Raw genomic sequence first — 26,438 nt, forward strand, 5'->3', positions numbered from 1 at the left:
TCATTACTAGAAAGGCAGAAGGACTCAGGGAGGAGCTGCTTCCCTCCCCCTCTCCACCATGCCTGATTACATTTTTTCATATCCTCCACCTCTCTGCCCAGCAGCCCAATGGTAGCACACAGTGGGTAAGGTGGGTGGGTCACAAGGAGCAGAGTTGGAGGGTAGGGGAGCACTAGAGTCATTCCCCTCCCCCTCTCTACACTCCCTGAGGACATTCTTCACTTCACCCATCCAGAAGTCTAATGGCAGTATTTCTCCCTCCCTTGTGTAGGGTAAGAGGGAATGATGGGATGTGCCTGGCATTTTGTGGGGTGGAGGGGCATGGCACTTGGTCTGAGGGAGTGGAGATGGGGCCTGGCACTCCATCTCTAAAAAATTTACCATCACTAAGCTAGTCAATGGCTGGGGGGAGGGTTAAGTGACTTGGCAGGATCTCACATCTAGGAAGTGTCTGAGTTCAGATTTGAACTCAGGACCTCCTGTCCCCAGGCCTGGCTCTCTATCTACTGAGCCACCTAGCTGCCCCTCTGTATTTACTCTAAATGATCACTAATTAATTTCTACTCATGTTGCTTGCTATTTGTCAGTGTTTCTCACTGAGAAAAAGTAGACCAGTTGAAGAGGAAACAAAAGCAAATAAGTCTTTAGGGCATATGTTTTGACATTTTGTACAAAGCAGATCTTTTCCCCCTACATCAAATAATTCAATTTTTGTAATTTTGGTCCTCTTGTTCTCTACAATTGGATCAGCTCAAAACCCATGTTCAGAATTAGGGGTAGCTTCCATTGATTACCTAATAACCTACCTGTCCACTTCTGAGATGCTGTTTGTAAATAGCATGAGAAAAATGAATTAACAGAATAGAAACACTTTTTTCTTCCTCTCATCCTCTTTCTCTTTCTCCTTAATTCATATTTGGGAAATTACACCCAGTTCCTGGCCATTCTTACCTCTTGGAGTTTTCTATTAGAAATACTGGAGGTCATCAATAACATCCTTCCCCAAGAAATCTTAGTGCTGAGAAAATAAACAACTAACCAGGCAATATGAACAAAAATCAATTTATTATATATATATATATTTTCTAGTAATTCATAATAGCTTCTTGGATTTTTAAATGTCTTTTTTTTGTAATTTCCAATGCTTAAAAATTATAATTTAAAACATTAACTGCTGTTTTATATACATTATGATTCAATTTCTTGCTTCTAAATATGAATGTTGTGGCTCCAAGTATAAACTTGGAAGAAGAGGAGGAAGGAGAGAGGGTATATTTTTTTTCCTTCTGACACTGCAGTATTTAAAATTTCACATCATAGACCTGTTTAGACTATATGAAAAATAGCCAAAGTTACCACTCTCTTCATAGACTTCTTTTACATATATATAGAGAAAACTATAAACAGAATACATCTGACTAGTACTTGTTCAATATTCAGTAATGTGACTTGTGAATCTCATACTTATTTTTATATAAAATAACAAAATATACAGAGGAGAAGAGAGTGAACATCTTGTTCATAGTCAGTACAGAGAGAGTAAATAAAAGTTTATGTATGGCTTTGCAAAGGTCGCTCATGAAGTGACTTTCACACCTTTTATTATCTATTTATTTATTTAAAAGCATCTTCAGAGAACGTGTTAGTGTGCTTACAATGGCAGCCATGGTGGTCGAGTGTCGAGCCAAGAGTCGCAAGCTGGGGTCCCCGGACTTCTTCCCGGTGGCTACCTCGGCGGCCCTCAGCAGGCAGATGTAGTTAATGACCACCTCGTCAATCTTGGCCACTATCTCCTGCCGCTGTGCTTCGGAGCTCACAACCTTGACCAGCCGGAGGCAGGCCTCCGTCAGGCAGCAGAGCACTTGGAAGCTGGAGGTCACGGCTGCCAGCATCTCCTCGGGGCTCTTGTCTGCCATGGCCATTTTCCTGCAGGCACTTCCCAGATGTCTGGACTCTATGGACAACAGCTGCTTGTACTGGGAGAGCTTCAGGTCGTGCTTGGTTGCCCGCGGCGACGACTCCTCTCTCCTCCTGGAACAGGACCGGACCAGGCAGAGCAGCTCGTTGGCATCGTTTTGAGCGGCTACGAATCCGCTGGGCGTCGTGTACTTGCTCTCCTTCAGGGCGTTGATCCTTGCTATGCGCTCCTCGAAAGCCAGCTCGCAGGGGTTCAAGTTCAAGTCCGAGGCTGGGCTGCTGGGGGCTTGCATTCCGCCCGGGAGAACTTTGGAGGTCTCCCCCACCGCCACCACCTTCTTCTGGAGTTCAGCAGGGAGGGGCGGGCTGGCTGGTTCTGGCAGCTCACGGGACAGTTCTGGTTGGTAGAGGCAGGAGACTCGGCTATGGGCCTCACTGTTTTCTTCTTCTTCGTCCCCATCCTCATCTTGCCCTCGATTCAGGAAGCAACGACTAAAGGGTCCTCCTCGGCATCTCCAGCTGCTGGCCTCCAGCTTCCGCAAAGGTAACGTTCTATACAGCTTGGAGTCCTTGTGGGCCGTTGAAGATTTCCTCTTCTCTTTCCCTTCAGGGCCTAAGTGCACGGAATTTTGTGAGTAACTTTTGGTTAACTTTTTGCCTAGGGGAATTTCGACCCTTTTTTCCGATTTGGATTCATCGGCTTCTGGGATGCCAGAACCCTTCAAGCTGGCAGCAGCCTTCTTCCTCTCCAGGAATGTTTCCAAGCCTGGGGATCCTGAGATGACACTGCTGCTCCGTCTCAGAACCCTCTTGTTCTGTGGCGTTCGGAGGCTCCCTCCCCTCAGCTCACATGGCCACAAACTCATTGCCACTCCGTAGGCCTGGTTCGCTTTGGGAAAATCATTAGGGTCTTGTTTTGGACTTGGCACCTTTGATTCAGAGTGAATGTTGGATGATAGCATGATGGAATCAGCTTTAGGATGTTGAGAAAAAGCTGAAGACATGCCTCCTCGTCTTCCCTTCCCAGGCTCTGTGAAAGCTACACTAGGGGGAGTAGGAAAACAGAGAGAATCATTAAGCATCTCCCCGACCATCATCTCTGCCTTAATGTCCAGGGGGGTACCTAACCATTTTTCATGCACATTTTGGGAAATTCATGTTATGCTTACAGGGCACAACTTTGTCTCTCAAGAAATATGCCACACGTGCATTTCCTGAAATCTGATTTTATGAGATCACAAGCCTTCTTTCAGTATCTTAGGTAGATGGTTTCATGAGATGCCTCCTCCCCCCTCCTGCAACCCCCTCACCCCCAAGAAAACATCATCTAGTTGTCAGTCTCTTGGTGATGATTCTTTGCATGCTTAGTTAGCTGAGTCTATACAATAGACAGCCAGGCTCTCATGCATCCCATTTTTGAAGCTCTCTCCATGGCTCTTAAGTAGATGGCTTCATGAATTGCCTCCCTTCCCACCTCCTCCACCTGGTTGCCAACCTTGTGCTGATGGTTCTTTACAAACTTAGTTTGCTGAGACTTTATACAATAGACAGCTGGTCCTTTGCCCATCCTGTATTTTGAGCCTGTCCATTTAGGCTCAACCTATGACTATCTATACTTTGTGAGCATAGTTTTGTAGGACTTGGGGTCAGCTGCACAAAGAATCCTCCAAACCAAGGTGAAGTATCAGAGTAACACTTTTAATGGAGGCAATCAATGTCAAGTAAAATGATGGGCTATTGAAAACTGCCTGTTCAAAGACAACTGATTTATTCATGAAACTGGGTAGTATTAATCTACTGGTAGGAGATAATGACAGCTTCATGAATTAAATTGCTATTAGTAGGTGGATATTTGTTTTAGCTATTAGGGTTTAACAGTGCTTTTAGTCAACACATCCTTTGTAGAGATTGATTATTCAGTTAGTTGAAATGCATTTGCCTTAACCCTGAAAGAATTCACTTCCTGTGAATTCATTTAGCCCATTCATTGGGCTAAAACATGTATTGATTTGGCAAGAGTTACATTAACTGTGAGGGTTACCTTTTTGACACTGATGTTCTTTGATTGCTGAAAAAGGCCACCCTTATTTTCTAGGGATCTTTAAAAACACTGCCTCTCTAGTCTGGTTTAAATATAGCTAGAGTGAGCATAGTGACCAAACTAAAAATTGGGACATGTCACCAATCAATTTTACCTTGTTGCCATAACCATACAGATACTGTGATGCCCATGGGCTTTTGTCATTGGAGAGAGCCAGAGGACAATGACGCTGCTAGTACTATATTATTTGTGCTACAGCTATCAAAACCACTGCAGTTACTTGAATTCTGATAATCAGTATATAAGTATATAAGCTATAAGTAACCAGTGTTTCTTCAGCCCGCTTATCAAAGCTTGTCTTTGGTGACTCATTGTCTTTTGGAACTGAAGTATATTTTTTACTATAACTCATTTCCTTGATTTATTCAGTAACTACCTGCTAAAATACTGAAAATTTTGGGACATTTTGATAGTTTATAGGAGCTGTGCACAGGACAGAATACTTGAAATCGAGACTTTCTGGGGAAACCTGGGGTATTTGGCCACAAGTATAGCCCTAAATCAGTGATTCCCAAAGTGGGTGCTACCGCCCCCTGGTGGGTGCTGCACCAATCTAGGGGGCGTGGTGATGACCACAGATGCATTTATCTTTCCTATTAATTGCTATTAAAATGAAAAAAAATTAATTTCCTGGGGGGACTAAGTAATATTTTTTCTGGAAAGTGGGCGGTAGGCCAAAAAAGTTTGGGAACCACTGCCCTAAATGAAAGCAAAAGAATGAAGTAAATGGTGTCTCTTCCAAAACTCAATAATTATTCTCTCTCTTTCTCTGAGACTGGCACAATGAATAGAGGTCTATAGAAGATGAAACCAATTGATTGTGTTCTTTGTATACAGTAGGGGTTTACTTGATGGATTGAATTGGGTTCATAATATCTAACTACACCATTGCTTAAGTCATACATATTGTTTACAAGGAAAATATTTAGGATATGGACATAAAAGATATTCAGTGTTGTTCAATTAAACTCTAAAAGTCTACCAAGAGTATAAATGCGAAGAGTAAATGCAATTTTAAAGTGCTTTTTAATTTAGTCATCTTAAAGGTTAGTAAGGTTCTCAGGGACTTGATGGTTGACTTTTAATTTTAATCAATTTAAATTGCTTTCTTGCCTTTATCTTTTATAATTTTCCTTCAGCTACTTTTTCATTTTCAAGTTTAAGTAAATTCTGTTTTCACACCCCTAGCTTGTGATACCAAAAGCAGAGTGACAACCATCACTTCTCTGGTGCTGTACCTGTGGTTTCTTTAATCTTGGGGATCCGATGACATCCATCTCTCAAAGTGCCAAACAGTGGCTCAGCATTAACAGCTGTATGCATAACAGGCACTGTCATCCGGTGACACATAGGATCAGTCTGTTGGTGCAGTTCTTTAAAAGTGGCTCCAGGGTTTGGAAGCCCAGCAGGTCTCTCATCTGCAGGAATGTAAGTCATCCCCTTCCCTGAGGCATCAGAGATAATGTGCTTCCCTTCTGAGGTGCAGAGGGGTGATTCCATAGGCGTAGCACAGGTGCTACTGCTCCCTGTGCTACCCCCAGCATCCACCGAAGAACACTGGGAGCTTTGCAGAGAAAAATGTCCTTCACTTTGCAAAGATGACATCCGCTTGGCCAAGTGATAGTCACAAAGGCGAGCCACACCCTGCTCAGCTTCTGGAAGCTTGGAAGGATGGTCATCAGCACTTAGATCGGCATCCTCATGATGGTTTACTTCTTTGGCTGAGGACACACAAGTCATATCAGGCAGAAAGCTCTCACCTTGGCCAAGCCCAGGAGCACCACTGTTATCTCCTTCAGGATTGCCTTCATCCTTACACTCGGTTTCCATTGTCCCAAGGCCAGGCACTCTTTGAAAGGCCTTCCCAGTCCCCACCTCTGGTCCAGATTTTTCGGCTGCTCCACCCTCAGCAGCCGCATACCATCTTTGGCTGTCCTTGCGAAAGGCAGTTCTCTCCAGGTTAAAAGTGCTTAATCGTGGACTGTCTCGTGATGCCAGTGTGCTAAATTTCCCTTTGGCATTTTCCTCTATGTCTACTTTTTTAGGTCCCTGCTGCTTTTTCCCCCCTTCAGGGGCTATTTTCCCCTCCCCATCAGCCAGCTTGCCTTTCCTTTTGCTGGTGCAAGAATACACCACAGATCCCATGTGCAATTTGCTGAAATAGTCTGTGACTGACTTGGTCTCCATAGTTTCTGGTTCCATCTCCATGTTATCTGAGGGAAGAATCTGCTTTGAAGGCACAACTTTGGACTGTAGCTCAGCTGCCTGTCGAGCAGCCAGAGCCTGAGAGGACTTCACAGGCAAGCCTCCTGAGGGGGTTTTGGAGATGGGGAATTCCGTCTGTTCTTCTACAAGGGGATGGTAGCCTTCACTAGTGGCCAAGAACATGCGGGTAGAGTTTTCTGACTGCTTCTGTGCTGTGGCCAGTTCAGAACTCTCAGTCATTTCCGAAGAATTAGTTTCATTACCTGAATCTGAGGAAGACTCAGGGCTATAAGCTCGCAAGATTGCTACACCTGTATGCCATAAAAAACAAGAGCCAATTAATGGAGGTATTGCAGGCACTTGAATACATGTAAGAAAATGGGATTCATCTCTTATAAAAATACATATTCTTTTTCTTTAAAAAAAAAAAAGGATTCTGACTTTATTGCACAGTTGTTCCGAAAAGGGAAGGGGGAAAAAAGTGTCACATGTTAAAAAAAAAAAAGAAAAAACAAAAACAAAACACTAAAAAAACCTTCAACAATAACAATAACAAAAACAGAAACAAAGAAAGATCCTGTAACAGGAGGTCCAGCATGTACTATGAAATGGGACATGCGTCAATGAGGCTATACAACATAACAGGGATGAATACTTCCAAGGGCAAATGGCTTGCAGGGATGAAATGGAATGCTTATCACTGAATGAATGTAACAATCATGAAAGAACCTGAATTGTCATTGGTCTGCTGTTCCTCTGATGCTGCTAAAGCCTCTAAGGCTTGCAGAGTGGACACTACAGCATCATCTAGCCCCTTCTCACACTTTCCTTCAGAGCTGGTAGGGACAGCGTCTATGAGGGACACAGGAATTTCATCATTCTGCAGGCTGCTAGCCTGTTCCTTATCCTCTCTAAACTGGGTCGTTTGGTGCTGGGAATCCTCTTCGTCGGAGCTGTCCCTGAAGCCAGGCGGAGGAGCAGCGATGGCCATGTTTAAGGAGTGTAACAAGAAGTCATCCTCATTGTCATCACCCTCAGGAGGAGGAAGGGATGTCAGGTCAATGATGTCATCACTGGACCCAGACAGGTTGAGAATGGCAGGTCTATTTATTTCTCCGACAACCAGGTCTTCCTCACAACTCACTTCGTCTTCATCCTCAGCATCATCTGTGTTTTCTGAGTAACAGATTTCGTGCAGCAAAGGCTCTTCAATCCCTTCGGCAGCTTCAAAATTCTTCCCATCACTAATGTTTGCGTAAACAGAGTTTGTCACAAACTGTATGCTTTCCACATCTGGTGAGAGATCCAAGCCTTTAATGTCATTGGTATTGCTCATGTAAAGAGCTCTTTGTTTTTCCAGCATTTCTGGACTCTCATCCAACAGTCTTTCATAACCAAGGTTTTTGGGGTTAATATCATCCAAGGCAAGTTCTCCAAAAATAAAGGATACTTTAGCACTCCTGGGAGAATCCTGTGCTTTTTGACTTGTCTCTAGACCTGAAAGTGACAGCAATGATTGCTGAGCAAGGCCTCTGCTTTCCATTTCACAGGTGGAGTCACCTTGTTTGGTCAGATGATGATCAAGGTCATCTGAATTATAGGTATTTTCTATGTACAAATGCCTGTGGTCTTTTGGACATAAGGTATCATCGGCAATATCAACATTCTTATGTTTTGAGTCTATATATGTTATTTGTGGCTCCTGTTCCCCATCAGCAATGAAAGTGGTCATTTGTGGTACACAGTTCCAATCAGAGCCAAGAAGATTATGCTTTCCTTTATTTTCAGGTCCTAAAGAGAGATTCACACAAAGACACATTATAGAGTGTTTCTGTGATGGCAAAAAAGCATTCTTATCTAATTTATTTAGTATCGTTTGCATCGTTATGCATGTTTGGCTAACCAAGTATTTTATACCTATATGTACGCTGTAGCTAAGAACCTTTTGGTGAAAGATTTGACCTTGATCAACTAAAAGACCTGAATTTAATAGGATTAGCTCAAAAATGCCTTATATGGGAATGAGGAAGCAGATTAATTTCATTGAGTCCTCAGTTACCAGGAGGTGTAGTTATTTATGCCTATGAGGGTAGAACACTGAAAACACAAGGGAGCTTTTACAGTGTTCAGTCGTAGTCCTTTAAAAGACTACAAGATGGGGTCGTAACTCCGTAAGAACAGGCTATTCTTTTCCTCTGTTTTCCATCCTAAGAAAGTTAGGGCTTTTTTTTTCCTTCAAAAGAGAGAAAGATAGAAGACTTCAAGAATGTTTTTTTTTTAAGCTTTAAGTAAATATTAAAATATACTTTACAAAAAAATTCTACTGATACTTCTGGCCCTTTAAGATTAGTGACGTAAGTGAGGCAGGTAGATTATTGCTTTTAGGATAACATGCTGTGTACCTTTGGCTCCGTGGAACATTTGTGAAAAGCGTATCCTTTCTATTAAGGAAAATTTGAAGATGTAAGCAACTTCTTTATGCATGTGTATATAAGTTTTAGCATTCCAGGAAAAAGAATAGCTTGATTTACAAAAATGAACTTTGAAACTTGAAAACAAACAAACAATAAAAATAAAAAAATATTATCTTGTGTGAGAGAAGACTAGGTTACCATGCTGGAGGATTCATTCCTTTTCTGACATATCATTGAATCTTCTCTGATACTTGTGATGAAAGTAAATAACATATAAGCACACTTAAACCAAATATTATTGAACCTCCCTTCTATTTTCTTTTTTCTTTTTTTTTTGTTAAACCTTTACCTTTCATCTTAGAATCAATACCATGTATTGGTTCCAAGACAGAAGAGCAGTAAGGGCTAGTCAATGGGGGTTAAGTGATTTACCCAGGGTCACAGAGCTGGGAAGTATCTGAGGCCAGATTTGAATTCAGGACCTCCTGCCTTTAGGCCTGGCTCTCAATTCACTGAACCATCCATCTTTTTCTTGTAAATATGTGTATTTTTTGTTTGTTTCTATGCATATCTGCCTATCCATCTCATTCTCTTCTTTGTCTCCCTCCTCTTTGGTCTTTAGTTTTTCTTCACATGTCATAACATAGAACTACAGAATAAATTTACCTTTTTATCTCACTTGGATAACATGAAGCATTAAGTAGGAGCTTAGGAAGGAAGGAAAGAACCATTTACTTGTAAAAATAAGCACCCACTGTATTCTAGACTGTGCTAAATGCTTTACAAATATTATCTCATTTAATCCTCACAACAACCCTGGGAGGGAAATACTGTTATTTTCATCATTTTACAATTGAGGAAACTGAGGCAGATAGAGGTTAAATGACTTGTACAGGGTCACATTTCCAGTTAGTTTTGGAGGTCATACTTGAAGTTAATTAATGCTGCCTCCAGACCTACCACTTTATCTTCTATGTCACCTGGATGCCTAAATGCTTACTGCTTAGTAAATGTTAAAACTTTTTTTTAATGAATGATTTTCTATATTTATTAGATAGCATATGGAATTCCTTTTTGATACTCTATTGGATTTCTGATTTCATCTGGGTGACTACTGCCTCTACCAACTTAGCTTTATACCCATTTGATATGTTCTTACTCATTGCAACTCTTGCTCATGATTGGCAGGAGGAATATCTGCCCCTGTGTCCTGAAATATGGTTTGGACTAGTTCTTTTTCTTAAAAAGGTACTGAGGAAGCAGCTAGGCGGCTAAGTGGATTGAGAGCCAGGCCTAGAGATAGGATGTCCTGGGTTCAAAGTTGGCCTCAGACACTTCCTAGCTGTGTGACCCTGGGCAAGTCACTTAACCCCAATTGTCTAGCTCTCTGCCTTGGAACCAGTACACGGTATTGATCCTAAGAAGGAAGGTCAGGGTTTAAAAAAAAAAAAGGTACTGAAATGGTTTTGAAGATTTAATTAATGCAGGGGACCAAAGGGATTAAAGGGACTATATAGCAGGGGATTGAGATAACTTCTTGGTTCTATAAAGACTAGCCAGGTTCTGATTAGTCAGTTGGTTCTACTCTTGGGCTTACAACAGGCAGATCAACAGCATGATGGGTAAAAGAAGGTTATAGTCAGCTGAATCAATACTGTCATCTTAATGCATTTCCCGTGCTAAGTAGGTGCTCTTTCCTCTTTTTCTTAATTGAAGGACTACAAATTTCTCATTGTGTTCCAGTTTTGAAGCCAAGCTCCCAACCTGCCTGAGCCTAGCCTGGCATATTATATGTACTCTTCCATAAATCCTCCAAGAAGATATATCCGATTCACTGAATTCTCTCTGCTTGCTCTTATGTTCCTCATTTTAAATTTGAGATGCAATCAGGAAAATTTTTATATTTCTCAATTTTTCTGGCTAGGACTAGCTTGCTATTATACTTTATTTTTAAAATTAAGTTTTTAAAATTTTGTTGTCATATTTTAGCCTTTAGATGATTCTCTCCCATACCTCTGTCTCAAGTTGGTAGAAAAGACATCCTGGGGAAAGTATCATTAACTGCCCATCATTTATGAGTATAATGGCATTGTTGTGTTAGGGGCATTCAGGTGGCATAGTGGATAAAGTACCAGACCTGGAGTTAGGAAGACTCAAATTCATATCTGGCCTTTGACACTTACTAGCTTTGTGATGCTAAGCAAGTCATTAAACTTAAGCCTCAGTTTCTTCATCTATTGAAAAAAAGGATAGGATAATAATAGTGCCTACTTTCTGAAGTTGTGTGAGGATCATATGAGATAACAATTATAGTGTTTAGCATGATATTTGGCATATGGCAAGCGCCATAGTAACATAGAAAATTGGTTATTTTTATCATCATCACAGAAAACAACAATTAAAAACATGGTTATAGTATTTCCTTTCCCCCTTACCTCCAAAAATACTATCAGTGGTCTGAGAATCTGGCCAGCAAATGAAATGAAAAATGAAATATGAGGTAGTTTCATTCATTTAAGAGAATACCTGTTTCTCTGTTTCCTGCATTTTTCTTGTTGGCCATGTTAAATATTGACCGTCTCGAATCTACTAGTAGTCTGTAATATCCAGCTGTTAGACAGGCAAGGTTCATTGCATCTGATGGTTCCATTAGAAGAATAATTGGCTAAAAACAATAGAAAGTTTTAGTTAAAGGCTGTCTATTTAAAATACCTTACTGAAGTGTCACTACCTAGATAGCTATGTTTATGAAGTATAAATGAAAGGAGTTTCTTGGCAAATGCTTCATTAGAGAATAACAAATGAATAAATTAGACATGCCTAGAAAGGAAAGACTTAACATATACATATTCAGGAGACAGTCTTTGAAAAGCCTGCAAATTCTGAATTCATTTAAAATCCTGGAAAATAAAAAGTTTTGTCCCTTGAAAACAAACAAAATGAACAAACAAAAAACCATGATAAAATCTAATCCATCTGTTCTGGAAAGAAAGTATTTCCCTTTTCATTCCAAAGATATGGCCTCTAAGAAGTGGAAGCTTATCAGGTACCAGATTCCAATCCGAAAATAACAAGAAGATAAAGTTTAAGGATCAGTACAAAAATTAGTGTTAGAGAATTGTATGGATCAGATGGAAGTGACTGAGAAACCAAAAAGAAATGAAACCACAAAGTTAGGGGATGATATCATATTTTAAAATAAAATGTGAAATGACAGAGGTTCACAGAGAGGGTGTTGACAAAAATCTTTGCTAGCTGTTTCTAGAAATAATGCTAGATCCATATTTCTACTCTCAACCTAATGCTAATAGTGGCAATAGCAACCCCTTTCTTGGGCTCTCCTAATTTGCTCTCACACTTTTTGACTCAGTCCCTAGAAGGAAGATGCTAACTCTAGTTCTAGGGGTAACCTTGTGAGACCCTACCAGTAACATCATAATTCATGAGGCCCCACTGGGGTGCTTCTCATTAGTAGTCAGAGTATAGATACAATGAACTCTCAGCAAAGACATCTATTAAGAACAGTAGCTACAAAATATTTTCCTCCATTCCTCCCTCCACCCTAGCTACATAAACCTAGATAGCAACTAAATTTAAGTGGGTTCAAATATAGATCACAATGGTAACGAGGCACAGGTGTAGGATATACACATGACAAAGGAGCTCATGAGTCTTGGAACTTCAGGGCCTTGTAGTCATTATTGTTTTCATTCAGTTCTACCTGAGTGTGGTATCACTGCTAGGATAGTTATTCAGGTGGGGTCCCAGGGTTTGCTTTTCATCACAATTTGACTCTGCATTGTTAGGTCCAGTTCTCTTTCAAGTTTATAGCTGACTCTCTTCTCTGCTGCCAAAAGTCCCATTCCTCAATTTTTTTTCTTCTTTGAAGTCATTACCTTTCTATAGTCATGCTTATCTTCAATTATATATCTCATATCTCTCCATTGCACCTTGAATGCTCTTGAATCAAAGAACTCGAGGATTTTACTTCCTTAGCAAATTTCTACTAGACACCATGACCAATGAGGAAGGGAAGGAGAGAGAAACCTGTCTGATCATCTGCAGGGTCATCTTCAATTTGTGTGCTCTCCTTCTCCCAAACTGACTGCCTTTTAAAGTTACTGAGGGGAGTTACCAATTTTCCATTTGCCAGTGGGATTGTTCTTTGTGATTCACTCCAGTGAAAAAATATTTACATCTAAAAGAATCATGTCATAGACTTATTTTTATGGTTAGTTCAATGCTTCATCAATACCTTGAAATTAGATTCTGGGCTTTTTGGACTTAGAGTTTGGTCAAAAATCAATTTCTCTTTCTTAGTTTTCTTCATTTCTATGGTCCCTGAGAAAGCACAATCCTTTCTATCTGGGCTTCAGTTCTACTTCCAAGACCTCACATCTAACTTGTTCTCTATGTAGAAGACCTGACTTGGCAAATTCATTGAATTTAGTTAAAAAAAATTCTCTCTAGCACAAGAAGGGCCCATATGAATAGATTAGGATTTGTAATGTTGGAGGGACCATCTAAACTGATAAAGTCACATAGCCATTGCAGAATTTGGTAGACTTCTTCCTTTTTCTTGAAACAAAACTCCCTGATCAAGTTTTCCTACTATTAGCTTTTTTCTGGCTGTGGATAGCTCCTCCTGCTCTGAAAGTATTCCTTTTTCCTAACAGGACTTTTTTTTTTTAAACCACACATATATTCATTCTCTCTCCTCCTCCATTCTCACACAATAGGGTCACTACAAATAGCACCCCTCCTGCTTGAGCCTTTATCATTTGGACCTTCTAGTTCTTCTTAGCAAAAACATTAGTAGTTTAGTATACCAAATCTAAGTGGGAAATCAGTATGCCATAGTGGAGAGGGAGAGCTGGCCTTGGAGTCAGAAAGACTCAGGTTCAGCATCTATTTGACATTATCCGTGTGGCCATAGGCAAGCCAATCAATCTGTCACTACTCCAAACAACTCTATTGCTGATCTGTATTTATGGAAAATTTCCACCCTGGCAGTTCTCTGTACCCAGAAATCCCAGGTCTAGATCAGACTCTTTCCCTGAACTCCCTACTTCACCTCTCCCCAAAGTATATTTGTGGTGGGGGTAAAGAAGGATTAATTTATTATGTCTGGTAGTCTAATCAATGTATAATTTTGGGGAAAAGGTTTGCTTTTTGTTTTTTTTTCCTACAATATCAATTTATTATAACCTCCATGCCCACTTCTTTCTTTCTGCTTCCCCACCAATGACATCCACATTCATTGATATAGTCTAGAGAGTCTTGAACCTAGACAGAAGGCTTAGATTCAGACCTGGCACATACTAATTATATAATCTTGAGCCAATACCTTAATCCTCAATTTCTCATGTAATATGCAGACAATAAAAGTGGGGTTATTTCCTTCCCAGGGTTATTGTGAGGATTGTACAGAAAAACTTTTCCTCAAAGTGTATGGCAACTCTCATGGACCTGAGAATCATCCCTTAGCTCACCTATATGAAGTTTAGCAATCAGGGATCGAATTCCAAGAAAGAAGACAAAGCAGAAGAAGAAATCCCTCAAATTTTACTCTAGAGTTCAAAAGCACAACTAGCCTGTATATCAACATTTAATTCAATTCAGGTCACTTGAATTTAATGAACCAAGCACCTGTTTTGCTTAGGAAGAAGCCTCATCAATCATAGGCTTTTAGAACTACTCCAACCTTCTCATTTTACAAAAGGTGAAATTAAGGCCACCAAAAGTTAAGAGATTTGGCAGGTCGTACAGCCATTTAGGAGGAGGAGAGGCTCTCTTCTTGGTCCTAGACCTTGGTTCTGCTCTTCTAGTTTGCCACCTCTGAGACATCCTGGAGCCAGTTTGCTTTGGACTTTGAAAGCATCTCTGATGTAGTCATCAGTAAGTCAATAAATGAATATACATTTATTAAACATTTACTAGGGGCAGCTGGGTGGCTCAATGAATTGAGAACCAGGCCTAGAGATGGGAGGCCCTGGATTCAAATCTGGCCTCAGACACTTCCTAGCTGTGTGAACCTGGGCAAGTCACTTAATCGCAATTGCTTAGCCTTTACCAATACAAAGAATCAATTCTAAAGGTTTAAAATAACTTAAAAATATCTGTTTTATATCAGGCAGGAAGCAGCTTGGGTGACTCAGTGGATAGAGTGCTGGGTCTGGAATCAGGAAGATCTAAGTTCAAAACTAGTCTCAGACACTGCCTAGCTGTGTGAGCATGAGCAAATCACTTATTTTTGATTGACTGACAAAAGGATCCAGTGGAGGAGGAAATGGCAAACTACATCCTTGCCAAGAAAATCTTCTGGATAGCTATGGGCAAGTCATGAAGAGTCAGACAAGACTGAATGACTGAACTATAAATCAAGCATCGGTCTGGGCACAGACAAAAAAATGGAGCAAGCTCTATCTTCCAGGAGATCACATTCTATTGGCATAAACACACAAACACACACACACACACACACACAAATATGACATATTCCAAAAGGATTATAGATTTTTGAGTTAGGAATAATCTTAGTGATCACCAAGTCCAGCCACTGCATTTTACAGATGAGGTTAAGTGCCTTGCTTGGGTTCACAATTTATAAGCATCTGAGGCAGGATTTGAACTCATGAACTATTCCTAATTTCAAGACTAGAGATCCATTTGCATCACCTGGCTGCTGATCCATATAACTATACGCACACTGTTCAATCACTTTGTATAAAGCAAGTTTGTACCATCTAGTGGCAGGAATTAGACTTACTTTCACATCTAATACATGGAGTTCCACTCGAATAGAGCCTTCATCTTCTGTAAACATCTCAATCCTGTTGACATGGCTGAAGTCAGCCAAAAGAGCCACCAAGTTGGTTTTGGTGTTTATCACGTGACTTATTCCATATCTGGGTCCAACTAGCAAAGTCACTTCTGAGCGCTTTTCTGCCTGCTGTGTCAGAAACAGAAAAACAGAATCAGTCTTTGGAAAAACCAGAATTATTTTTTTTCTTATAAGCTTACATTTTGCTTACACAATGTTTCTGTCTGCTTTACTAATTCCTTCAGTTAGATGAGAAACCAAGGATATTACTACATTGAGGCCAGGATATATATTATGAATTATTCAAAAAGTAAATGCTATGTCACATCATAATATATATGAATCAATGAATTGTTGGAGTATTCAGTTAATAAAGTTTTTTTTTGTTTTTTTTTTTTGTGAAAGCTGTTACAGCCTCAGTTATTTAAAAGGAGACTGTATTAGAAATTTTTTTCCCCTTCTGGGTCTGTAAATTTTTCTAGGGCACTTTGCAGCTGGTATTATCTAGTTCAACATTTCTTCTGATATTTTCAGACTGCAGCAAAGTAGGTTAGAAATGAACCCCAGGAAAGAACCCGCAGTGATCTGCTTCTGTCATCAAACTGGATCTTATGCAGGAAAATTTCAGTAATGATGGTATACAGACTAGAGAGGTTTTTCATAAAGTAAAGAAAAAAAATAAGTTATTACCACTAATGTTGCCTTGAATACACGGCCTCCATATAATCGAAGATCACTGAGGAACTTGAGATAATGGACCTTGGCTTGCAAAGCCGATAGCTGAGGAGAAAGAAAAGCTAAGATGTTATCACTGAAAGCTTGGGAGGCAGGTGGAATCAAGAAAAAAACCAAAGGAGGAAATGGAGCCTTGATTACATGGGAGAAGGAGATGGGGCTCCCCATGGCAAGGGCTCTCTGGCAGGGGAGAAAGGAAATTGTAGTGCATTCGATTTCCTGATGAAGGAATGTAACTTGAAATCTTAAAATTAAAATCTCACTTATTTGGAGAAATGTAGGAAGGATTTGGAAGTGTGGATGGGCTGCATCAGGGCATTCAGCAGCCCTGGAGCTCTTCCAAAAAGAGAGAACAGGAAGTTAAGATGTTCAAATTAAACATCTGTTCACTGAAGGATTTTCAAGAGCAGATTGGAGCTTTCTCACTGTAATCAGTGACAAAAGCAGGCTTTTCTCCAAACTCTGGTTCACCAATGGGAGGAAGCTCAAAAAACAGGAACTGTGTGAGGTTCACTCCTATTCAGCATTTGTTAAGGACTTAGGGTTTTTAGTTGTTTTTTTTTTTTTTTAAATTCTAGTACCTGCAATTTGTAGAAAGCCATTTAATCCCTAGCTTCTAACTTCCTCTCTGCCAAGTTTCTTCAGGTCTTTATAAGTTCTCAGAGAAAATTAACTTTCTAAACTCAGAATGAATTGTGGAAATGTTTAAACTTACTATGGAAGCTCATATTTTATTCATTTACCTCCAAGAGTCTGAATTTGAATCACATGAATCATTTACAAATGAAATTCAATCTAGATAAGAATTCTTTTATACAAATCTAAAAATACAGGGGCCAAATCATAAAGTTTTTTTGATCTATAAGTGCCCTTGTTTGATACCAGTAAATAAGAAATCTAAAATCTAACAGCAATGATGAAAAGAATTATACATACTGTTCTTACAGGGAAATGACTGTAATGTTGTCTTCCTTCCTTCCTTCCTTCCTTCCTTCCTTCCTTCCTTCCTTCCTTCCTTCCTTCCTTCCTTCCTTCCTTCCTTCCTTCCTTCCTTTCTTCCTTCCTTCCTTCCTTCCGTCTTAGAAAAGATGCAAAGTGTCTCTTCCAAGGCAGAAGAATGGTAAGGGCTAGGCAACTGAGATAAAGTGATTTGCCCAGTAATACACAGTTAGGAAGTATCTGAGGCTAGATTTGAACCCAAGACCTCTCATCTCCAGGTCTGGCTTGCTATCCGCCTAGCTGCCCCTGAATATGTATTTTTAATGGGAGGTGTTGTAGTAGAGTAGGAGGATCATTTGGAAGCACACCTCCTGCCTTTTGGCAGAGAGGTGATGGACTGTGGTTGCAAGAGTGAGGTGTACATTGTCAGTCATGGTCAATGTGTTGATTATGTCTTTTTGTAAACAAGGGAAGGTTCTCTGCTGGATGGAGTGGGGGAGGTGTCAGAAAAGACACTGGGAAGTGATAGTAATACAGAGAAAAAATCAATAAAATTAAAAAAAGAATTAAAGGGAGACAAATAAGATGGAAGTAAAGAGGAACTATAGAAAGGAAAGAGGACAAGAAGGAAGGAAAGAGAAGTATGAAAGAAGGAAGGATGAAGGAAGAAAGTAAGGAAGGAAAGAAAAGAAGGGAAGAAAGTAAGGAAAGAAGGAAGAAAATAAGGAAAGAAGGAATGTCGAAGGAATGAAGGAATAAAGGAAGGCGAGTCTTGAATCAGAAGACTTGGATACACTTCTGGCACCATCTTGTATTAGTCATAGAACCTCTCTGGCAATGTGTTAGAGAGCCAGATACTTATGTAAATTAGCCAAGGCCAGGTTGAAAAGAAATGGGCCAAGGACTTTAAAAAGAAATTAGGCCATGAAGAGTAGAATAAGAATTCAAACACAACTGAAAGAAATGGTCCCCATTTTTAACTCTAGGCCTTCTTCATAAAGGATGAGGCATCCTCTCTTTGACCTAGGGATGTACTTGAAAGGTTGGTGACGATGGTTCAAATGACTTTTTCAGATTTCTTAAAGGAAGCGATAGAGGAATGGGGAGTAGAAACCAGGGTACTTTAGGTACTAAAACAATGATATAATATCTGACATTAACACCAGAAAATTACCAACATAAATAAATACAGATTTATGGCCTATTCACAAAAGCTTTTATGGTTCGTGTCAACCAATAAGTGTTTTCCCGGGCTGTTAGACTGCATCCAATTTTGTAGGCCCAATGTTTTGAAGGATCCTACTATTTCTATCTGTAGAAACACCATAACCAAGCAGATTTATGTTACCTGCCTTTTTATCATCCATAAACCAAAGCTCTCTGTATCTACCATTGGTGCACATGCTCAAGTCATATTTCTCCTCTTTAAAATCACTCTGTAGAACTAATAATGAGTAATTATTCTATTTAATACTAACAATGAATAATTACGTTTTTTAAAAAGCTTGGCATATATTATTACTCAGGCAAGTGAAGCATTTTTTGGTAGTGTACCAAGTGTATATTTCAATTTATTGTATGCAATCTAAAAACAAATTTGGTCATAATTTACCAGATATTCATAAATGATTTAAAGCTGATTTTTTTTAAACCCTCACCTTCTATCTTGGAGTCAATACTGTGTATTGGCTCCAAGGCAGAAGACTGGTAAGGGTAGGCAATGGGGGTCAAGTGACTTGCCCAGGGTCACACAGCTGGGAAGTGTCTGAGGTCAGATTTGAACCTAGGACCTCCCGTCTCTAGGCCTGGCTCTCAATCCACTGAGCTACCCAGCTGCCCACTAAAGCTGATTGTTTCAAGAGAATAAGTTCATACCTTGTGGAAAAAGTTAAAGTACATTAAGAATGAAAAGCCAGATCTAATTTCTATGCAGTAAATAAATTATAGTCTAATGAAGCAGATATAGGTGAATTTCAGATATATAACTTTCTTTTATATATATATATATATTATGTATAATATATAGAGAGACAGATTGAAAGAGAAAGAGATAAAGAGATGAGAGACAGAGGGGGGAGAGAGAGAGAGAGAGAGAGAGGTCTACCAATTGTTATGGTTTTTCTTTAAGGGAGCATATATATATGTATATATGTATATATACATATATATGATGGAAAAATTTTTATACTATACTTACATACACGTATTCATTCTTCTTATTATTTTTTAAACTCTTACCTTTCGTCTTGGAGTCAATACTGTGTATTGGTTCTAAGGCAGAAGAATGTTAAAGGCTAGGCAATAGGGGTTAAGTGACTTGCCCAGGGTCACACAGCTGGGAAGTGTCAGAGGCCAGATTTGAACCTAGGACCTCCCGTCTCTAGGCCTGGCTCTCAATCTACTGAGCTACTCAACTGCCCCCACCCCCCACCTATTCATTATGTATTATTCAGTGTTAGAGAAAAGAAAAAACAAAGCTTCTTGTAATATCACTAAAGAACCACTTTGGGTTAGGTTCAGAGGTGATGGGAAACATAAATACTCAAGTTTTTCCATTAGCCATAGACCCTAAACAGGGAAAAACACACACACCCTTTGTGAGTAGCAAATAATAGTTTGTTATTTTCTGGTGAGTTCTTTCGTTTTAATAAATATATTTATTTTTCCTTGTTCTTGGAAAAACATTGAAGTGAACACAGAAGTTAAACAGTATGACTGCTTCTGAAAGTGTGGTGCTAAGTATTTTACCAAAGGACTCATTTTCAGCATTTTTAATGCATGCAGTCTTCTTTATCAAATATATTTTCTATTAAGATGCAAATGTAATACCTTTTTCCCCGGCGGTACTAGGTTTTGATTTGCTTTGACAAGGTGGGAAAGTGCTTTCTTTATGTTCTTCTCTTTCATGCTTTGCAGTACGGCAGATGGAAGAAAAGTCTCTAATCCCCATTCTTTTCTGCAATAAAAGGCATATCTTTAATTTCACATTCCTGGGCTATTTGGTTGTGGAGGGCTAAGCAGTGTTGTGATGTTTGTTTGAACAAATGAACTCCTGAAGAGGCAGAGAGTGGATAAATTTGGAGGCACAGGAGACAACATGCTTTTCGTGCTCCGAAGATATATCACATCCCTTTCCTTTTCCCCTCCTAGAGAGCCCTCCTTTTTCAAAATAGAATAAAACTGAGAAAAAAGTTTTTATTTTTATTTTTAGTTTACTAATAAACTATTAACTATATCCATATGTAATGTTCCTCACTACTAGTTCCCCGTCTCTGCAAAGAAGGGAGCAAGATTTCTTTCTCATATTATTTCTTCTTAAGGGCTGAATTTGGTCATTATGCCACATTTCAGTTTCAATTATTTCCTCGTTGTTTTCCTTTGTTCTTCCCATTTATGATGCTGTGTTTCTTGTTTCTGGTTATGCCTCTTCACTTTGTATCAGTTCATTAAGTCTTCCCATAAAAGGCTTTAATTTTTTTTGAAAACCTTTGCTTTCTGTCTTAGAATCCATACTAAGTATCAGTTTTCAAGATAGAAGAACAGTGAGGGGGTAGGTCATTGGGATTAAGTGACTTGCCCAGAGAGGAAATGTCTGAGACCAGATTGAACCTAGAATCTCCCATCTCCAGACCTGGCTTTCTATCCTCTGAGCCAGTTAGCTGTCTCTGAAGGCTTTAATTTTTAAAGAGAAGCATTTCTTCCTTAGGGAAGTGAAGTGTTATAGTGGATAGAAAGCCAGGCCTGGAGTTAGGAAGACCTGGGTAAAAATCTGGCCACAGACTCTTAGTAGCTGTGTGACTTTGGACAAGTCACCTAACCCTGCTTGCCTCAGTTTCCTCATCTTTAAAATGAGCTGGAAAAGGATCTTTGCCAAGAAAACTCTAAAAGTGATCATGAAAAGTCAGATACAACTGAAAACAACTAAATGACAGCAACATTTGTCCTGTAAATTGCTTGCAATTCATATAATTATTTACATGCTGTCCCCCTATTAAACTGAAAGCTCCTTGAGGGCAGGGATGGTGTTTTGCTTCTTTTTTGTATCCCCAGCATTTGTCACATTGCCTGGCATAATTAGGCCCTCAATAATAGTTATTACTTCTGATAATATTAATAATATTTATATAATGTTTCTCAATAATAAATGATCCCTAAAAGGGGTCACAAAGAGTCAGAAACAATTCAATAATAACAAAATATTCTTTCTTGCCCTGAGATTTAAGGTCAACTCAGAATTTGGGAGCAATTGTACCTGAGGGTTTGCATTTTGTCTTTTGTAATCTTTTTGTATCACTGATTCTATTTGTTTCTATCATTTGTTTTTATCATTCTTTGGGTCTCTTTCCTATTTTGTGTGTGTGTGTGTGTGTGTGTGTGTGTTTGGGTGGGGGGTTGTTTGCTGTTTGCCATTACAGCATTTTTTTGTTTTTCTCAGGCAGTGAAGAGAAAAAAAGTATTAGACTTCAAGGAGTCAGAAAACCCAGGTTCTGATCCTAACTTCAATACTTAGTTGTCATTGTTCAGTAGTTTTTCAGTCGTGTCTGACTCCTTGTGACCCCATTTGGGATTGTCTTGACAAGATATGGGAGTGGTTTGCCATTTCCTTCTCCAGCTCATTTTATAGGTGAGGAAACTGAGGCAAACAGGGTTAAGTGACTTGCCTAGGTTCACACAGCTAGTGAATGTCTGGGGTTGAATTTGAGCTGAATTTGCCTATGGGTCCAGCGCTCTAACCATTGTGCCAACTAGCTGCCCTCCACCCTTAGTGGCATTAAGCAAGTTATTTAACTGCTTTTGGTCTATTTCCTCATCTATAAAATTTGAATTATGTTAATTCATGGAGCTGCTGTACAGAAACCATTTTTAGAGCACTATATCATAATGTTTCTATTAAAGGCACTTATTGATATTAATTATGTCTATGCTTGCCTATTTGCTCTAGCTAGAAAAATACAGAACTAATTTGCTCTACTTCTCTTGCCTCAAATGGAACAGTTAGTGGCATAAAGAATGAGGAATCCAGAGAAACACAGGGAGATTTGTATGAATTGATGCAGAGCAAAGACAGCAGAGCCAAGAAAACATTATATACATTTTGACTATGACTATGTTAAAGATATTAACAATAAAAACCCCATCAAACTCTGATGAACTGCAATGAATAATCCTAGCCCTGGCTTCTTCTTCTTCCAGTAGATAGGTAGAGATTATGGATGTGGACTGTGGTAGTCATTCTCAGATATGATTGATTGGGTTGCCTTTGCTTAAATGTTTTTCTTTGTTACAAGGAAGAGTCAAGGAGTAGGAGAATTAAAGTGAAATAACCATGGGATATAAAAAAAACACAACAGTAAAATTTAAAAAAAAACAACTTAAATACACTTGTTTTTCTCCAATGCCTGTGACTCTCTCCTTCCTTATTTCCTTCTGCTTCTTGCCTTTCCTTACTTCCTTCAGGTCTCAGATGAAGTCCTACCTACCTTCTTCAAGCCTTTCACATGTGACCTCAGCTGTTTAGTACTTGTGGAATTTTGGAAAAGTCATTTAATCTCTGTGTGTTTCACTTTCTTCAACTGTAGAATGGGCACAATAATAATTCTTACCTCTCAGAATTATCATGAGAATGAAGTAAGCTAATATTATTCTTTTTTTTAGATTTTTACATGTGAAATTGTGTGAAATCATATAAAACATTTTTTCCACATTAGTCATTTTGTGGAAGAGATTTCAAATAAAAAAGAAGGAAAATGAATAGGATGTTTCCGTCTGAATTCAGACTCCATTAGTTCTTTCTTGCAGGGCATTTTTCATCACGAGTATCCGGGACTGTCTTGGCTCATTGCATTGTTGAAAATAACTAAATTATTCATAGTTGTTCATTAAGAAACATTGCTATCACTGGGTACAATTTTTTTTCTGGTTCTGCTCTCTTCACTTTGTATCAGTTCATGTAAGTCTTCCCTGATTTTTCTGAAATCATCCTACTTGTTATTTCTTATAGCACATGGCATTCCATAAATAACATTTGCACAACTTGTTCAGCCATTCCTAACTAATGGGCAACCTTTCGATCTCCAATTCTTTACTACCACAAAATGAGCTAATATTTTTAAAGTGATTTGCAAAAACTAAAGCACTATGTAAAAATTGGAGAAGGAAATGGCAAACCACTCCAATATCTTTGCTAAGAAAACTCCAAATGAGACCATGAAGAGTTGGACAATAGTGTAACAACTGAACAACGTCTTGTACTTAGGAAAACCCTACTTCAAATGCACTGTAACTCTTCCTAGCTGTGGGACTATGGGCAAATCACTCTGCCTTAGTTTCCCCTATTGTAAAGTGAGGATAATAGTAGTACCTACTTCCTAAGGCTGTGATGGTCAAATTAGATAACTTTTGTAGAGGGCTTAGCAGTATCTGCCACATGTAGGTACTTAATAAATTCTGGCTCCATTAAATTTCTCTTCAATACTGATGCTTTCCCTTTATTGATTATCTCTAATTTATCCTGTATATATCTTGTTTGCATGTTGTCTCACAAGTTAGAGTGTGAGTTCCTTGGAAACAGGAACCACATTTAACATTTCTTTGTATCTTAGAGCTTAGAGCTCTAAGTTCTTAGAGCATGCTTAGCATGTAGTAGATGCTTAATACATATTTGAGAAGAGAAGTAATATATTCATGGAACTAGAACTGTCTAAAAGTTAGAATAGGCCTTTTTTTGGGAAGTGAAGCATTCCCCATCCCTGGAAATCTCTGGCAGAGATGAATGATTGTTTAGATGATTCTTATTCAGGTGCAAATTGGATTAAACAATCTCTGATATCCCTTCCAAATGAGATTCTATGAATTTGTTAATATGTGGCCTTGGGTAAATATTGACCCCAATGTGGGTCTCAGTTTATTTTTTATCTGTGAATGGTTTTTAGATTAAATGATTGTTATTGTTCTTTCCTATTCTAAAACCTTATTATGCTTCTCTGCCTTATATATAATAGGTCTTAAAAAAACATTGATTAAATTGATTTGTCCAAGTTGACATAACTTGTAATTGGCCAGGCCTGAGCCCGGTTGTTCTGACTCACAGCTCATTAGACTAAATTACTATACCTCTTTCATTGATCAAGTTCTTTCTCAGAGTTACTTGACTGTCTCCTTCCTCTGAACTTATGGTACTTATTTATTATCTATGCCAACACTTTGGCACATAGCATATGCAATCTCATGATGCTTATTGATTTGCTATTCAAATCTTATTATTATTTCACTACTAAATCTCATTTTGAAGCATCTTGTCTACCCAATTACTTTGTAAGATCCTTGAGAACAAGACCTGCAAATCCCTTGTTTGTATCCTGACTGAGCACCTTTCCTAGCCAAAATTTTCCGTAAATACTGTCCGTCTGCCTGCCTAAATGAGTAAAAGTCCAATCTGCACAAAAATAATCCAGGACCTTAATTATCATTGTTTTTGATCTGTGTACACAGTGATTACATGTAATATATATATATATATATATATATATATATACACACACACATATACACACATATATACTTGTATTTATTTCTCTATGCTAAACATGCTTGTAGGGACCCAGAGCCGGATCTGCCAATGTGACCTTGGTCAAGACTTTAGCTTCTCTGGACCTCAGTTTCCTCATTTGTAATATTCAGTCGAACCAGATAGCTTCTGAGGTCCCTTTCAGCTTTAAATCTAGGGTGCTTCAACCTTGACAACTTCCCCTTCCCTCTCCAGTCCTCTTGTTTCTTCCCATTATGCATCTCAATGAATGGTAGTTAAAGGATTCAGAGAAACATGGACCAGCTGGGGGACCGGCAAGAAAGCGTCTGATATTTCATGGTGGTATTTGGATTTGACGATAACGACCATTCTGGCATCATCATTACTACTGTTTCTTAGAAGGACACAGGGCCCTCATTCTCCACCATGCTAAAATCTAATGGCTGCAGAACTGTTTAGGTATTTATTCAGTTGAGACTATGGTTTCTAGCTGGGTTTTAGTCTACAACAAAATGGATAGATTTATTTGTAAGAGAATGAGAAGGACACAATCAGAGGATTGCTGACTTTAAAAATGGGCATGAAAATTGTTCTTAGATGTCAATTTGTCTTTCAGTAGTTGTTCAGTTGTGTCTAACTTGTCGTGACCCCATTTGGGGTTTTCTAGGCGAGGATGCTGGAATGGTTTGCCATTTCCTTCTCCAGTTCATTAAAAAAACAAACAAAACAAAACAAAACAAAAACAACCTCTTATCTTCCATCTTAGAGTATATTGGTCCCAAGGCAGAAGAGTGGTAAGATCTAGGCATTGGAGGTTAAGTGACTTGCTCAGGATCATCCAGCTAGGAAGTGTCTGAGGCCAGATTTGAACCCAGGACCTCCCATCTCCAGGCCTGACTCTCTATCCCCTGATCCATGTAGCTTCCCCCTCTCACTCATTTTATAGATGAGGAGACGGAGACAAACAGGGCCTAAGTGACTTGCCCAGGATCACAAAGTTACTAAATGTCTGAGGCTAGATTTGAACTCAAGACTTCCTGACTCCAGACTCCAGCACCCTATCCACTGCGCCACCTAGCTGCCCTCTTAGATATCAGCAGATATTCAATTAAAAACTGAAAGACAGCTTTGTGTTTGTAAGTCCAGAGAATTGGCTGCATCCTAGACCAAGCTCTCTCTATAATATGCCTCCTGGCATTGATGAAATAAGTCACTTCATATCAGTTTTTTTTAATCCATAAAATAGATAAAGCTGGATGAAAGACATTTCTAATGGGTTATCATTTTATAGAAATAAAATTAGGATAATAATACTTGCGCTCTATCTCACAGGATTCTTGTATTACATAAGATAATGGATGTAAAAATGTATTCTAAAAATAAAGTGCTATATGAATGTAAGTATAGGCCCTGTGATGGATGGAAAGGTGAAAGAGAGAGAGAAAGAGAGAGAGAGAGAGTGAGTGTGTGTGTGAGAGAGAGTATGAGAGAGAGAAAGAGAAAGAGAAAGAGAAAGAAAGGAGAGGGAGAGAGGGAGAGACAGAGAGAGAGAGTGAGGGAGAGAGAGAGACAGAGACAGAGAGACAGAGACAGAGAGATAGAGACAGAGAGACAGAGACAGAAAGATAGAGACAGAGAGACAGAGACAAAGAGAGAGAGAGTGAGGGAGAGAGAGACAGAGACAGAGAGACAGAGACAGAGAGATAGAGACAGAGAGACAGAGACAGAGAGATAGAGACAGAGAGACAGAGACAAAGAGAGAGAGAGTGAGGGAGA

At 39.1% G+C, this 26,438-nt stretch overlaps 1 protein-coding gene across 1 annotated transcript in view; it reads right to left on the reverse strand.

Moving 5' to 3' along the window:
* Nucleotides 1–1,610: 1,610 nt before the first annotated feature.
* FRMPD4 (FERM and PDZ domain containing 4) overlaps nucleotides 1,611–26,438 on the reverse strand; it is a 269,256-nt gene continuing 244,428 nt past the window's right edge. Inside the window, exons 10-16 of the mRNA XM_044666971.1 lie at nucleotides 19,964–20,090; nucleotides 16,151–16,240; nucleotides 15,407–15,589; nucleotides 11,164–11,302; nucleotides 6,953–8,014; nucleotides 5,257–6,534; nucleotides 1,611–2,956 (exon numbers count right to left, since the gene is read on the reverse strand). Of these exons, the coding sequence (XP_044522906.1) occupies nucleotides 1,611–2,956; nucleotides 5,257–6,534; nucleotides 6,953–8,014; nucleotides 11,164–11,302; nucleotides 15,407–15,589; nucleotides 16,151–16,240; nucleotides 19,964–20,090 (4,225 nt within the window). The remainder of the gene's footprint in view (nucleotides 2,957–5,256; nucleotides 6,535–6,952; nucleotides 8,015–11,163; nucleotides 11,303–15,406; nucleotides 15,590–16,150; nucleotides 16,241–19,963; nucleotides 20,091–26,438) is intronic.

The sequence above is a fragment of the Gracilinanus agilis genome, chromosome 3, assembly GCF_016433145.1.
Source record: "Gracilinanus agilis isolate LMUSP501 chromosome 3, AgileGrace, whole genome shotgun sequence".
NCBI classification, from domain to species: Eukaryota; Metazoa; Chordata; class Mammalia; order Didelphimorphia; family Didelphidae; genus Gracilinanus; species Gracilinanus agilis.